Source organism: Thunnus thynnus, chromosome 23, assembly GCF_963924715.1.
Source record: "Thunnus thynnus chromosome 23, fThuThy2.1, whole genome shotgun sequence".
In the NCBI taxonomy this organism is placed as follows: domain Eukaryota; kingdom Metazoa; phylum Chordata; class Actinopteri; order Scombriformes; family Scombridae; genus Thunnus; species Thunnus thynnus.
Genome location: NC_089539.1, coordinates 20554557 through 20567161, shown reverse-complemented (window position 1 = coordinate 20567161; position 12605 = coordinate 20554557). Strand labels below are relative to the sequence as shown.

Sequence of the window (12605 nt, the reverse complement as noted above, 5' to 3'; positions counted from 1 at the left end):
TAAAGCAGCGGTAGAGCGGTCGGCCGGGGTGTCTTGTCTCGTAGCATAAATCACCACAGACTTTCATCGCATTACAGCAAATTCAATACGATTAGATGATTGTAATTTGAATGTTGGTGTGGATGTGGTCAGCAATCACCTGCTAGGCTGCAGGCCGGCCTTTGCTGGTTGAGGTTCCACGCTGCTGCCTTTTTTTGGGCATTATTACTAGATTATAAACTTTTTTTTTCAAGCTGTTACGTACACAGTCGAGTGTTTACTGACCGGTGAGAGAAACACTGGAGAGCTAGTTTAGAAATTAAGAGTGGGATTCTGCTTTGTATAAACTTCTCTAGGGACGGTTGCACTGCAGTTTTTTCATAAAGATTAGTTCTTACTCAATGTGCAGGTGTACAGTAGCATGCTGAACCAGGTAAATGAGAGAGCTGACATTAGCTTGCTAACATATAACCCATTTAGACTGAAGAGTAAAGTAGTTTATATGAAATATGGTCGACACATTGACCTGACACTTGATAAAATGCTGCACGTTTTCACAAAAATATACAGTATGATCTTAAAACGCAAGCTAGGTTAGCATAATCTATACTACTAACATTTATACATGCGTGCGTATATATAGAAATAAGATAAAGTCATTTACAAAGGATGACTTTTAACATATCATTTGACCGCCTACAAACAGGTTATTTGAAGTCACATCATGTGAAACTGCAGTGACTTCCTGTTGATTGAAGAGTGCTACAGATTTTTTAGCTATCGACCGATTTGCTACGCTAGTCTAAACTTGCTAAAACATTCCTCAAATTAGCAGATTTAGTAAATTACTGGCTTGAAGAACTTTGGAAGACTAACACAAACTTAGTATTGGATTGATGTATAACTGGTGCAGCCCAGTCCTGATGAACAACACTGGACAGCAACATATGTCAGCCTATGTCTTACAGAGACCCCCCCCCCACAATTACACAAGTGTCTGATGGAGAAGGAAGTAATTGACAAATCTTTAAACATGTCAAGTTTTCTCTTCAACAAGGTTCCTCTTCTTCTCTATTACACCGGGAAGATCCACTTCTCTTTTCTCTTCTGTTTCGCCTTTTACCCTCTTTTTTTTTTTTTAGCTCCATTTCCAAGCAGGAAAAGCCTCTTACAGCCAGCCAGACGACTAATAAGGAGCGGCTCCTGTCAGCCAATCCCCCTTAATGCCTCAGCACACTGCATTATGGGCAAAATAACCCAACAACACACACACACACTCACTCGCACTCAGAAACACTCCTGAAAAGGCTAGGAAAGGAGAGAGAGAGAGAGAGAGAAGTCAGAAATCTGACTGGTGTTCCTAAAACAGACATCATCATTCCTCTTCTTCTTAGCAGAAAATGATTGATACGCATAATCATACACAAACACACCGCCGGCCAACTGGAACAGGAGAAGGTAGGGAGGGATGTACTACCTACCGCCTCTGTCTGTCAGTAATACGTGTGTGTGTGTATATATAAAGATAGAGATGTGAGAGAGAAAGAGAGAGAGAGAGTGTCTGAGTCGCGGAGAAACACACCACATCATCGTGATTAACACATGCTCGCACTAACATACACACACCCGTTATTCAACACGTTTGACGGGGCCAGGAAAAGAACTTCCCAACAGCATCACGGCGTCCGTCCTGTACAAACCCTTAACACTCAGTTTGACCCCGTCTTCACCCCGAGTGGCCGGTGAGTCAGTCCACATGTAGACCATGTGTGAAAAAGGACATTTTAAGCAATTTATCAGGGCCAAAAAAGTACTGGATGTAATAAAAATGTGTATACATGCATTAAATATGTTTTAAAACATGTGTACTCACAGAGGTTAAAGATTTAAAATGCTTCATAGCCCCAGAATTATTTTATCCAACAAAGTGCAGGTTTTATCATGGAAAACATGTTTGAAAAAGATGAAAGGCTCTAAAAATGTAGGGTGAAGTTGCTTTTTTTGAGTTGGCGAGAAAATTTACAGCTGTCAGCTAAGAAATTACCTTTAAGTGTCAGCAAACACAACAAAAACATCTTCATAACAGCTGTTTTTGAGAGCATTTGAGGAGAAATCACAGAAAACTGCCTAGTGCTCCTTTAAAATGTCATTTATCAACATTTATCAACATTGCATGGAGTGTTTTATCACTTCCACGAGCTAAAGTATGAGGTTTTTCAAAATAAAAGGCAAGTTAAGTGGAAAAAACACTGCACTGGAGACATACTTAGCAGTATATCGGCTAAAGCTGAAACTACTGATTAATTGATTAGTCAATAGACAGAAAATCAATGGGAAGCAATTCTTCTTCTCATATGTCAATACTTGTTGCTTTCCTCAGTTTTCTATTTGAACTGTTTTCAATCAACTTTCTATTTTTAAACACTTTATAAAAGACGAGTAATAAAGATTAACTGAGAGGATAATCAATCATGAAACGTCATTGTTAAATGAAATGAAATGAAAAATAATGGGATACTAAAACTCTCAGCACAGCAGCAGTGTAAACAACAACAAGACTTTTTAGATGAACAGCCAAAAAGCCAATAACACACAAACAACAATACACTGGTTTTCCATACAGCATACACACACACACACTCTTCCTCCTCCTCTTCCTCCTCCTCATAACGGGAAAAAAAGCGTATCATAAATATGCATGCGCCGTATCTGTTCAACCATTCAGAGGATGAGAGCAGAGAGGGAAAATTGTGTCAGTGAGCCTTGTATTTCATCAACAATTGGTGCTCTGATCGTCTGCTTAAAAATTCATGAGTGTCTTTAAGCCGCTCGGACTCCTGAGCCAAGTGTTCCACTGAATTTAACACACAGACGCCGCTACGAAAACCGACTCATACAGCGGTTGTATAAAACATAAGGGAACAGCTCTTTCTATTCTATAGAGTGTACCGGCGTGTTCAGGTGAAAGCTCTCATTCCTTATTGATTTTACCTGTTAGATACACTTTAGCCATGAAAACGGGGAGCAGACGGGTTTAAACAAGACTAAACGTCTACAGCCGAGCAGCTGTGTGAGGCTTTAGTGAAGCGTAGCAGTGCATGTACTTGGTCAGAAAGTATTTTGTAATTTTAATCTAATCATGGCGCTTGTTGAAAGGACAGAGCATGGAAGTTTTCTCGATTCCTCCTCTGGGGACTATGAGTGTTTGAGTGGTGGAGGTACGCACGTTACTTCGACAATGCAACCAGTAGTAACCAGTAACCAGTAGTGTAATTAATTAGCGTTCACAGGCAGTAAGTAAGTAAAGTAAGGAGTAATGTGTAATACACTATATTTTTTGAGTAATGACTCCAACACTGTTCACTGAATAAGTAAAAGGTTTGAGTTGCTGGAGGAAAAGTCAGCAGATCATCAAAGTTATTAGACTTTATCCTTCAGGGGACGTGACTGTCTGCAGTAAATTTAGCTGCAATCCATTTGATGGTTGTTGAGATATTTCGGTCCGGACCGACCAGCCCACAGACTACCACTGCTATCCCTAGAGCCATGTCGCTAGCATGGCTAAAAATGATGTCATGAGAAACAAATGAAGACAGATGAACGCTCCCTCCGGGCCAGTCGCTAACAAAAATGTCACCTTGTACTTGTTACTGAAGAGATGAATTATTTAAGTATTCACAGACTCGCATCAAATATTAAAAAGGGAGCACGAGATGGTACAAGGAAGAAGGAGGGGAATCCATGAACCGCATGGTGCATGGTTTAATGTTTATGAAGTCAATCAGATCCACCAAAATAATAGAAAAGTGAAGTTATTGAATCAAAGGATCAAATCTGGTGTCATTGGAATATGTGGTGCACTACTTACTTACAACCCAGTAAGTAGTGTACACTTACATAGAAACACACTCCTGCCTAAATTATGTTTTTATCAACATAACGAGGAAACATTTATTAATTATTTATATTCTTTGGTTGTTTTTATGCTCTCTCAGGACTTTTTCAAGGCTGACCTTCACCAAAGTCTTTCTGTTGAGCTCCGTATATGTATTAAGTTGTGTGTAGAGCTGATTGATTGATTAATCGACAAGCATTTTTTAAAAATACATAAAAATATGTACAAAATTCTGATTCCAGCTTCTCAAATGTGAATATTTCCTGCTTTCTTTAGTCTTCTAAGACAGTAAACTGAATATATTTGGGTTGTTGGTCGGGACAAAAAAAAAGACATTCCAGGACGTGACCTTTTTTTTTTTCCTATTTTTAATCAGATTGATCGATAATGAAAGTAATTGTTAGTTGGGTTACAAAAATACAGCACTTCCTTCCTTCATTTGAAAAAAAAAGGTTGCTACTGAACATAATCGCAGCAACAATCAAGTTTCCCTCAAAATGTGTTTGGCGAAGCAAATTACGCTGTAGTGCATCCTCCTCCGCCTTTATACCCTCTTTTGTCCTTTCAGAAGGCTTCTTAAAATGTCTGAATGCATAATTCTCAAAATTTATCTGAATTTTGGAAACAGAAACTTGACAAATCTTTCCTTTGTACTGAGCGTTTAAAAAGATAAGTTGCAGGTAGTCCATGTGATGATTACTGTACTTAAAGACTGTGGATGTTTTGAACCAGTAAATGTGTTCAGTTTTGTTTCCCCGTTGTGTATAATGAGTATTTTTTTTTCTGTTTTGGCCTTTCAAATGTAATTTCCCAGGGGAAAGCCGGTGCTATTGTACTGCGCTGTGATGTATTGCTCTGTTGTACAATTACTGTAAGCAGCGTGACATTACAAGAGGTTTCTAAAGCTGAAAAACCTCCTTCCTTTAGGCTATTGACCCGTTTACATTGTTTATATAAAACAACAGCACACTTGGATCACAAGGTTAAAAACACATGAATGCCTTTGAGGTAAGTATGCCTATGAAATATGATACAGGCCTCACTACAAATCTTAACTCCGACATGTCTTTTTACTGTGTGCTAACGTTTGAAAAGCCTTATCTAAAAAGTTATTATGATACAAACATTTGGTATGAAGGTTGACCCCAAGTTCAGCACCGGCGAGCAGCCGCTGATGCGCTCACTGTTAAAAATATATCAGAGGACCTTAAATGTCTTTTTCTTACACTGGAGGACAGTCTTGGATGTCATACAAGTTATCAGACTTGCTTTATTTTTGGAGCCAGTTAAACTTATTGCTCTTGTTGCATCAGATCTCCGTTGGGTAATGCAGTATCTCTCTTGAAATGTGTCTGCGTCTTTTACTTCCCCTTTATTTGCGCTTTTTCATGCTTCCTCTTCTTTTTGCTCTTTCCGTTCTCTCATATGTGTCCCTCGCCGCCTTGACACACCTTTGACTTTGTCTCAAACATTTGCTCTTTGTTTCTCTCTCCCTCCGTCTGTTTCATCCCCTCCTTCTATTCTCCCCTTCTGTATTTTGTCCTAATTGAAGGCTGAATACAGCTTTATATTCTGGTAGCATCAGATGATGAAAGGCCTTTGATCACTGTTTACCCCTGCAGGTGGTACATAGCGGGAGCAACATGAGATACATTTATATCTTTTTATGCTCCTCTCCTCTTGTCTCTCCAGTCTTTCTTCCCATCCCCTACTGTATATATTGTCTATCATGGAGTATATTGGACTGTGGTATGACAAGCGCTTATTGTGATCTGCTGTTTGTGAAGTGGGCTGTAAATAGTGGAGGGATAATATTACGACATCCTGTCCTGTGGCGGTGCGTTTCTGCACTATTTCCCACAACGGCTGTGGTGAAATCTCACCACATGATAATCTGGGTGATGAAACAAAGAGTTTGTTTCTTTGCATTTCCCCTCTTGGGCAAACAGGTTATGTCTGCAGCTTTACCAGGAGAGTCAGAGGTCAGGGGCAGGTAATGGTGACTGTAGGTTTCAAAATAAAGTCCTATATTCAGTGTATACAGCGCACCATTAAACCGTCAACCGTCGATTCTGCGTGGTTCAGACTTTGACGGTGATGACATACATGGGGCTCAAAGAAGAAGCCAGAGGGACGAACACATCCATATGGAGACGAACAAACAGCCAAAGATAGGAAGCAGCAGCTAACCACACCTTAAAGCGGATCCAAGTTTAAACTCATTGGGAAACTCACAGCGGGAGACATAAATGTATTCATTAAATGTCCGCTGACAGACGGTTTTCCACTCAGTGCTGTGTATTTATTGTTCAGTGCCGTCTGAAAACAGCAACCAGACGCCGATCTCTGCCCGACATTTTGTTTTTATATTCTGTATGAAGCCCAGTCGTTGTTCTTTATCCTCTTGGTTTTGTCAGGGTTTCGTAGGGACACCGTGGGCTGAAGTCATTGAGGTTTTTGATTTACATGAGCAAAGAGTTTTGTCTTGTATGCCATTTGTCATATTTAACATGAAATTGAGCATTTAGTTAGTAAGTTGTTAGTTGATTTGGACTTCAAGATTCACCCGAATATCAACTCACTTAAAATCAAATTTGCATCGCTCTCCTTGAGAAGCTATTTATCTTATTTTTCGGTTGTTGTTGGTGGCGGTTACACTAATAACCCCGTCTCTACGCTCTTTAGCCAAGGCTCCGTGTCGCTGCCGTTACCGGCTACAGTTTAATACTGTTACATTCATTTACAGAAGAACAGCAAACAAACATCCCCATCATACACCAGGTGTGCCCTTAACCTCAATGGTCATGATATAAAATGTTGCATCACAACTACATATCCTGATATATTTTAGTAACTGTTAATGGACAAAGTAACCAGACAGGACTGTTTGTTTTTGGATAATCCAAAAAAAATGAACACCTTAAAGATCAAAATATTTTGTCGCAATGATGCAAAACTCATTAGACTGAAACTAACGATTATTGTCATTATTGATTAGATTGTGGATTACTTTCTCAATTAACTGATAAGTCATTTGTTTTATAATATATACTGTATATATAGATATAGATATAAACGACCAACAGCCCAAAGATATTCAGATTATTAATCACAGAAGAGTAAAGAAACCTGAAAAATTCACATTTAAGAAGCTGGAACCAGAGTTTTAGTGTTTTTTCTTAAAAATGACATGATGAAAATGATTAATCAACTATCAAAATAGCCAGCCATAAATCTTCTGTTGGTCAGCTAATTAACTAATTGTTGCAGCTCTATAAATCATGTAAAAAAAAAAACACAACAAAACTGCCATAAATGAATCCTGCTTGTTGATTTGCAACACTTCCAACAATAACAGCCGGAGATATCAGAGGGATAATTATTTTAAGAGTACTCAGTACTGCAGGGTCGGCTAGCGAGACGGCGACAATCTGGACAGCTGGACAAACCAAAAAAAAAAAAAATACTTAGATGAGATGCTCACCAACTGGGTGCCACAGATAGACAGGAAGTGCCTGCAAAAACAAGTTAGTCACTCACGAACTCACTTACTGCACAGACTCAGTATCCAACTGGTTGACTAGCTAATTGAAGTAATGTCTTACAGTCTAAATGGTTTGCTGACTAACTGCTTGGCATGACACACACACACACACACACACACACAAAGCAACTGTCTTTCTCACTGAGGAACTGTCTTTCTGACTGAGGTCATGCAGGCAGACGGGTGAGAAGTCTAAGAATAGATGAAAGGAGGGACAGTATTCTGGGAACACACACAAACAGACAAAGTGTGACGAATGTCTGGCAGATATGTTACACGTGCCTTACTCTGCCATAAACACATAATACCACAACTTCACACACACAAAAGCACACACATGTACACACACACACACACACATACACACAGTCTTTGATGTTTGACGGCATCATTTCGCTCTTTCATATTGCCACATATGGTGATTCGCTTCTTGGCACTGGCCACTTCAAAGCTATGCAAACTACCTTCTTACAAACCATCTCCCTTGACCAGCTAATGCTATTTCCTCCACATGGGTGACTCCGTGAAGAAGAAAAATTCACAGATTATCCTTCAGCGGGGCGTTCGTACATATCGGCAGCCTTATCCCAGGAGGTCAAAGGTCAAAGACGACACCTCGACACGGCATGTAAGCTACGCTCTCTCGCCATTGTCGTGTACGGCGGAGAGAAGCTAGAAAAAGAAGCAGACAGACGGATTTATTCGGCGTAATTAAAAGGAACCAGACTCGTATTCATCCACTGCTAACATACAATTAACATGCAATCGAGGATTAAAAATACAATAAAGACAAAGACTTAATTTCATTGCGGTCCAGAATACATTAAAATCTCTCGCATGGTGAGAACATCATTCAAAACTCCATTAAAAATAAGTGAGGTTCCAGTAAATCCACTATAAATGCAGTTTACAGAGTGAAACGACGACTTCAATGTGTTGACTCCTATTATTTCCAAATTCTTCTTCCTCCAAAACACATTTTACGGTCAGTTGCAAACAGTGGCTGCATTTGCATGAGCCACATTTTCTCCAAATTAAATTAATCCGGCGAGGGATTTCAATGAAGCCGTTCACATGAGCGCTGAATTAATAGGCTGCAGAACAGAGGGTGACATGGGTGGAACATTGTATTCCCATCTTGCATCATTATTTGTTGTTCTTATCTCCAGATGGGATACAACTCATGATTATTTTTATTATAGAGTAAACTGTTGGCGTTTTTAAAAAAAAAAAGTTATTATTATTAAATGATCGTTTTGAGTATAAAATGTCTTCAAATAGCAAGAAAAAAAAACGCAATAACATGTTGAGTCTGACCAAAAGGCCAAAACTTATTTGATTCCTGCTGATATAAAACAGACAAAACTGGAAAATCCTCATATTTCAGTAGCTGGAACCAGTAAGTTTAAATGGTATTTTTGCTTGATAAATGACTTAAATGATTCGTCAAAATAGTTGGCAATTCATTTTCTGTCATCAATGTCGACCCACTGTTTCACAGAAATGCGGCGATATGATATATTATATGATATATTGATCCTGTCACTTCTACTCTTGATCTCATTTCAGTCCGAAATTTAAAAAAAAAACAAAAAAAACAACACTTGTTGATCAAGCTACAGTTTGTATGTTGAGATTTATCACCTTAGTTTCTTGAATTTATCAAACATCAGTAGCTGCAACTAACAATTATTACTGTTTGGTCTTTAAAAGATCATAAAATCATAAAAAATCAAATTATAATTTCTTTGTTTTTGTCTGAGCAACAGTCCAAAACTCAAAAATATTCAGTTTACGACTATTTATGATAAATAAAAACAGCAAATTAAGAAGAATTTGCTTTAAAATGTTGTAATCAAGCTCTTTTAATTGTAAATCAATCATCAAAACCGTTGCAGATTATTTTTCCAGTTGATAAGCTACTCAATTAATCCACTAATTGTTGCAGATTCCAGACGTTACTCCAGAGTTCATCTAGATAAGAGTTCTGATATGCACTTCTTTACCAGTTTACTGCTGTGTTTCCCACTCAGGCGACCGTTTTATTGGAACAAACTACTCCTGCAGTTATAAAATCGGAGAGAGGGGAGAACCAGCTGCGGCACTCCCCATGATGCACAATCTCCTGGAAACCTCACTTAACCATAGATGGTGTCCTCCAAGGGGGGAAAACACCCAGAGGAGAGGAAGGGCCTCTCTGTAAATGATGGTACAATAAAAGTGAAAGAGTGGAGAGTCCTGTCTGGGTCACGTCTTTGCTTTACATGTAACCCAAGTCAAGTGATCATGTGTAAAAAGCCTCTGGATCTGCCTAAAATAAAAAAGTAATAATAATAAAAAAGGAGTTTTAACCTAATCTGTCAAATGGATTATAATAGGATTACAGTGTACCATGCTTTACAAATGACATGAATTTCCTTCCCAAATGGGCCTGTTTATTCTGTTTTAATGTGTTTACATGAGGCATATTTAATTACTGGTGCAATAAAAGGCTCCCTGTAAAGCTAATGTGAACCTTTCTTACATATTTAATTGGATTTAGTTTACTGCATAATATATATTTTATTGTGCAACATGTTTTTTTAAATTAGGACACAAGGATGTAGTGGGAAAACAAAAGAGTGAGATGAACTATAAGCCCAAAGTGACGTCTTCAAATGTCTTGTTTTGTCTGATCAACAGCCTAAATCACTTTTATGACACATAAAAGTTTAAAATCCTCACATTTGAGAAGCTGCAACCAACCAATTTGGCATTTGTCCTTAAAAAAATGACCAAAAGGATTATTTGATTGTCAAAATAGTTGCTGATTCATTTCCTGCTGTCAACCACTAAATCAATTGCCAACTATTTTAAGAAAAAAGTCAAACTTCCCTGATTCCAGCTCCTCAAATGTCAATATTTTCTTATTTCTTTAGTCTTCTGTGACAGTAAACTGAACATCTTTGGGTTGTGGACTGTTGAAGACATTTGAGGACGTCACCATTTTATAGACCAAACAACTAATCAAGAAAATAACTGACAGATAAATCGAAAATGAAAATAATAGTTAGTTGCAGCCCTATACTTATCAACTTAATCATTGCAGCTCTATTAATATTCACTTTCCTTCTCTGTGCTGACGCTTTGATGCAGCTATGGTTTGATTTTGGCGGTTTTGGACACACATAAACCATTGATTTATCTAACCACAGTGTCCCAAATCAGACACAAACAAGTTAAAATTATTGATTTGACCTCCAAAAGCAGATTATTTCCAATACAGAGGCGCGCACACACACACACACACAAACACACTAACAGACAGACAGACAGATAGATAGATAGATAGATAGGTAGATGGGTACCACACATTCCTGACACTGGCATCTGACAATTAAAACTGCTGTGTGTGTGTGTGTTAAGAGTGTATGTGTGTGTGTGTGTGTGTGTGTGTGTGTGTGTGTGTGTGCGCGTGTGCCAGCAGCAGCCTGACACCCCGGTGCGACTGGCAGCTGCTGTTGATAGTGAAAACTGGCCAGAGACCAAACACACACACACACAGACCAAAAATCAGACCTCCCCCCACCTCCCCAACACAAAAGAGCTACAACACTGTTATGTATGCAGAATTGTTTTGATCCGTCACTGTCATGGGCTCAAATGCTGCTGCTGTGTGTGTGTGTGTGTGTGTGTGTGTGTGTGTGTGTGTGTGTGTGTGTACATCAATGCAATGATGAGACTGTTAACAGCACGATGGTGACCATACAGTGGTTTCACCATACCAGAGCATGTATAGCTTTATGAGAATTTAGCTATCACACTAATAAAATAATCTCTTTTTGTGTGTGTCCTGTCCTGTGTTTGTGATTATAAGCTTTAGCTAGCTTACATGCAATTCTAACAATAGCATGAAACGACATTCATATGATCCAAAACAGATTTTGTCAGTGGAAAAATAAGCACAAACAGATAAATAAATTCACCACCATATCCTTCACTGACTTGTATCCTGCCCCAGCATCCTCCCAGCTCTCCACTCACCGATACGAGGTCTGTTTTCTGAAAGCCAGTGTTCTTAATTTCTCCTCCAGCGTCTCTTGCTCCATGTCGGGCAGGCTGCTGAACGTGTCGCTGCAGCAGCCGACGGCAGCCTCCTCCTCGCCGGCTCCGGACTCCGAGTCACCCCCGTCAGCACCCAGAGAGGCTAGGCGCCCGCCGAAGCCCCCCGCCGCCGGGCTGGTGCGGTCCTTCGCTTGGGGGTCCATGCTGGTCGGTCCTCACTGTCTCGCCCCGCGCTGGACCCCCTCTTCCCCGGCTTGAGAGGGGGACACGGATGCCGGTGGTGGAGAGGGGGGGGAATAACGAACCGGAGCGGTGACGTTTCCAACAGTTTGACCGTTGTGATTTCCAACCGTTGACTGCCTGTTAAATACTGCAGCCGGGAAGGCAGAACGCGCAGCCGCCTGGACAACAGATCGAACTGCACGAGCCTCCCATCAACTGAAAGCATCAAGCTACATCAGCAGGAAAGGAAGTGGCTTTCCCTTCAAAATAAAAGCAAACATAGATGTTGAACTTTAAGATGTTGAAAAATTCCTCCAGATTAAAGATCCCCTCCAGACATGTATTATTAAGACATAAAAATACTCTGGTTGGGACAATAATGTGTGTCTGACATGGTCTTTCCCTCAAAAAAGTATAATTAAATAATCTACTCCTTCTCCCTCATTAAAAAAAATCCAGAATCTATAAATATGCAAATATATTTCATTTCAGAAATTTAACAGCTGGACACAAGATGACTCCTACTTCACTGTAATGTCCATTCTCAGTGTTTGTGCACTGGAGGCTTCAAGTTTCCACATCACACTTATGTAAGTTGTTGTGATCTTGCAAATCCAGCTGCATCACAAGGTAATATTGGACCAGGACTGGCTTCCAAACTCATTGTGATGTCACAAATCATACTCATAGGCCCACCCCTTAAAATAAGATTTTCAATGAACACAAAGAAACTAAAGATTAATGTAAAAACAGCCTTATGGTGTCAAACTCTGCACATACATCATTCTGCACAGTGAATCTCAAACACCCAACGGAAGTAACAAGAAGTAAAATATATATTTTTAGTGGAGGGGAACTTTAACTGCAACTTTTCTATTTTTAATTCTTACTTTCTTTTTTGGGTGACTCTGTAACACCAGT

General features: G+C 39.4%; 1 protein-coding gene across 10 annotated transcripts in view; it reads right to left on the bottom strand.

Moving 5' to 3' along the window:
* dgki (diacylglycerol kinase, iota) overlaps positions 1 to 11896 on the bottom strand; it is an 80638-nt gene extending 68742 nt beyond the window's left edge. For 4 of the 10 annotated variants that reach the window (XR_010925850.1, XM_067582519.1, XM_067582525.1 and 1 more), the window contains exon 1: positions 11442 to 11895. Coding sequence is in view for 9 of the 10 variants with exons in the window: in XM_067582519.1 (XP_067438620.1) it covers positions 11442 to 11665 (224 nt within the window). In the remaining variant the exon portion in view is untranslated. Of the gene's footprint in view, positions 1 to 11441 lie in introns of all 10 variants that reach the window. The other 6 variants (XM_067582522.1, XM_067582523.1, XM_067582524.1 and 3 more) reach the window with 2 other exon arrangements.
* Positions 11897 to 12605: the final 709 nt, after the last annotated feature.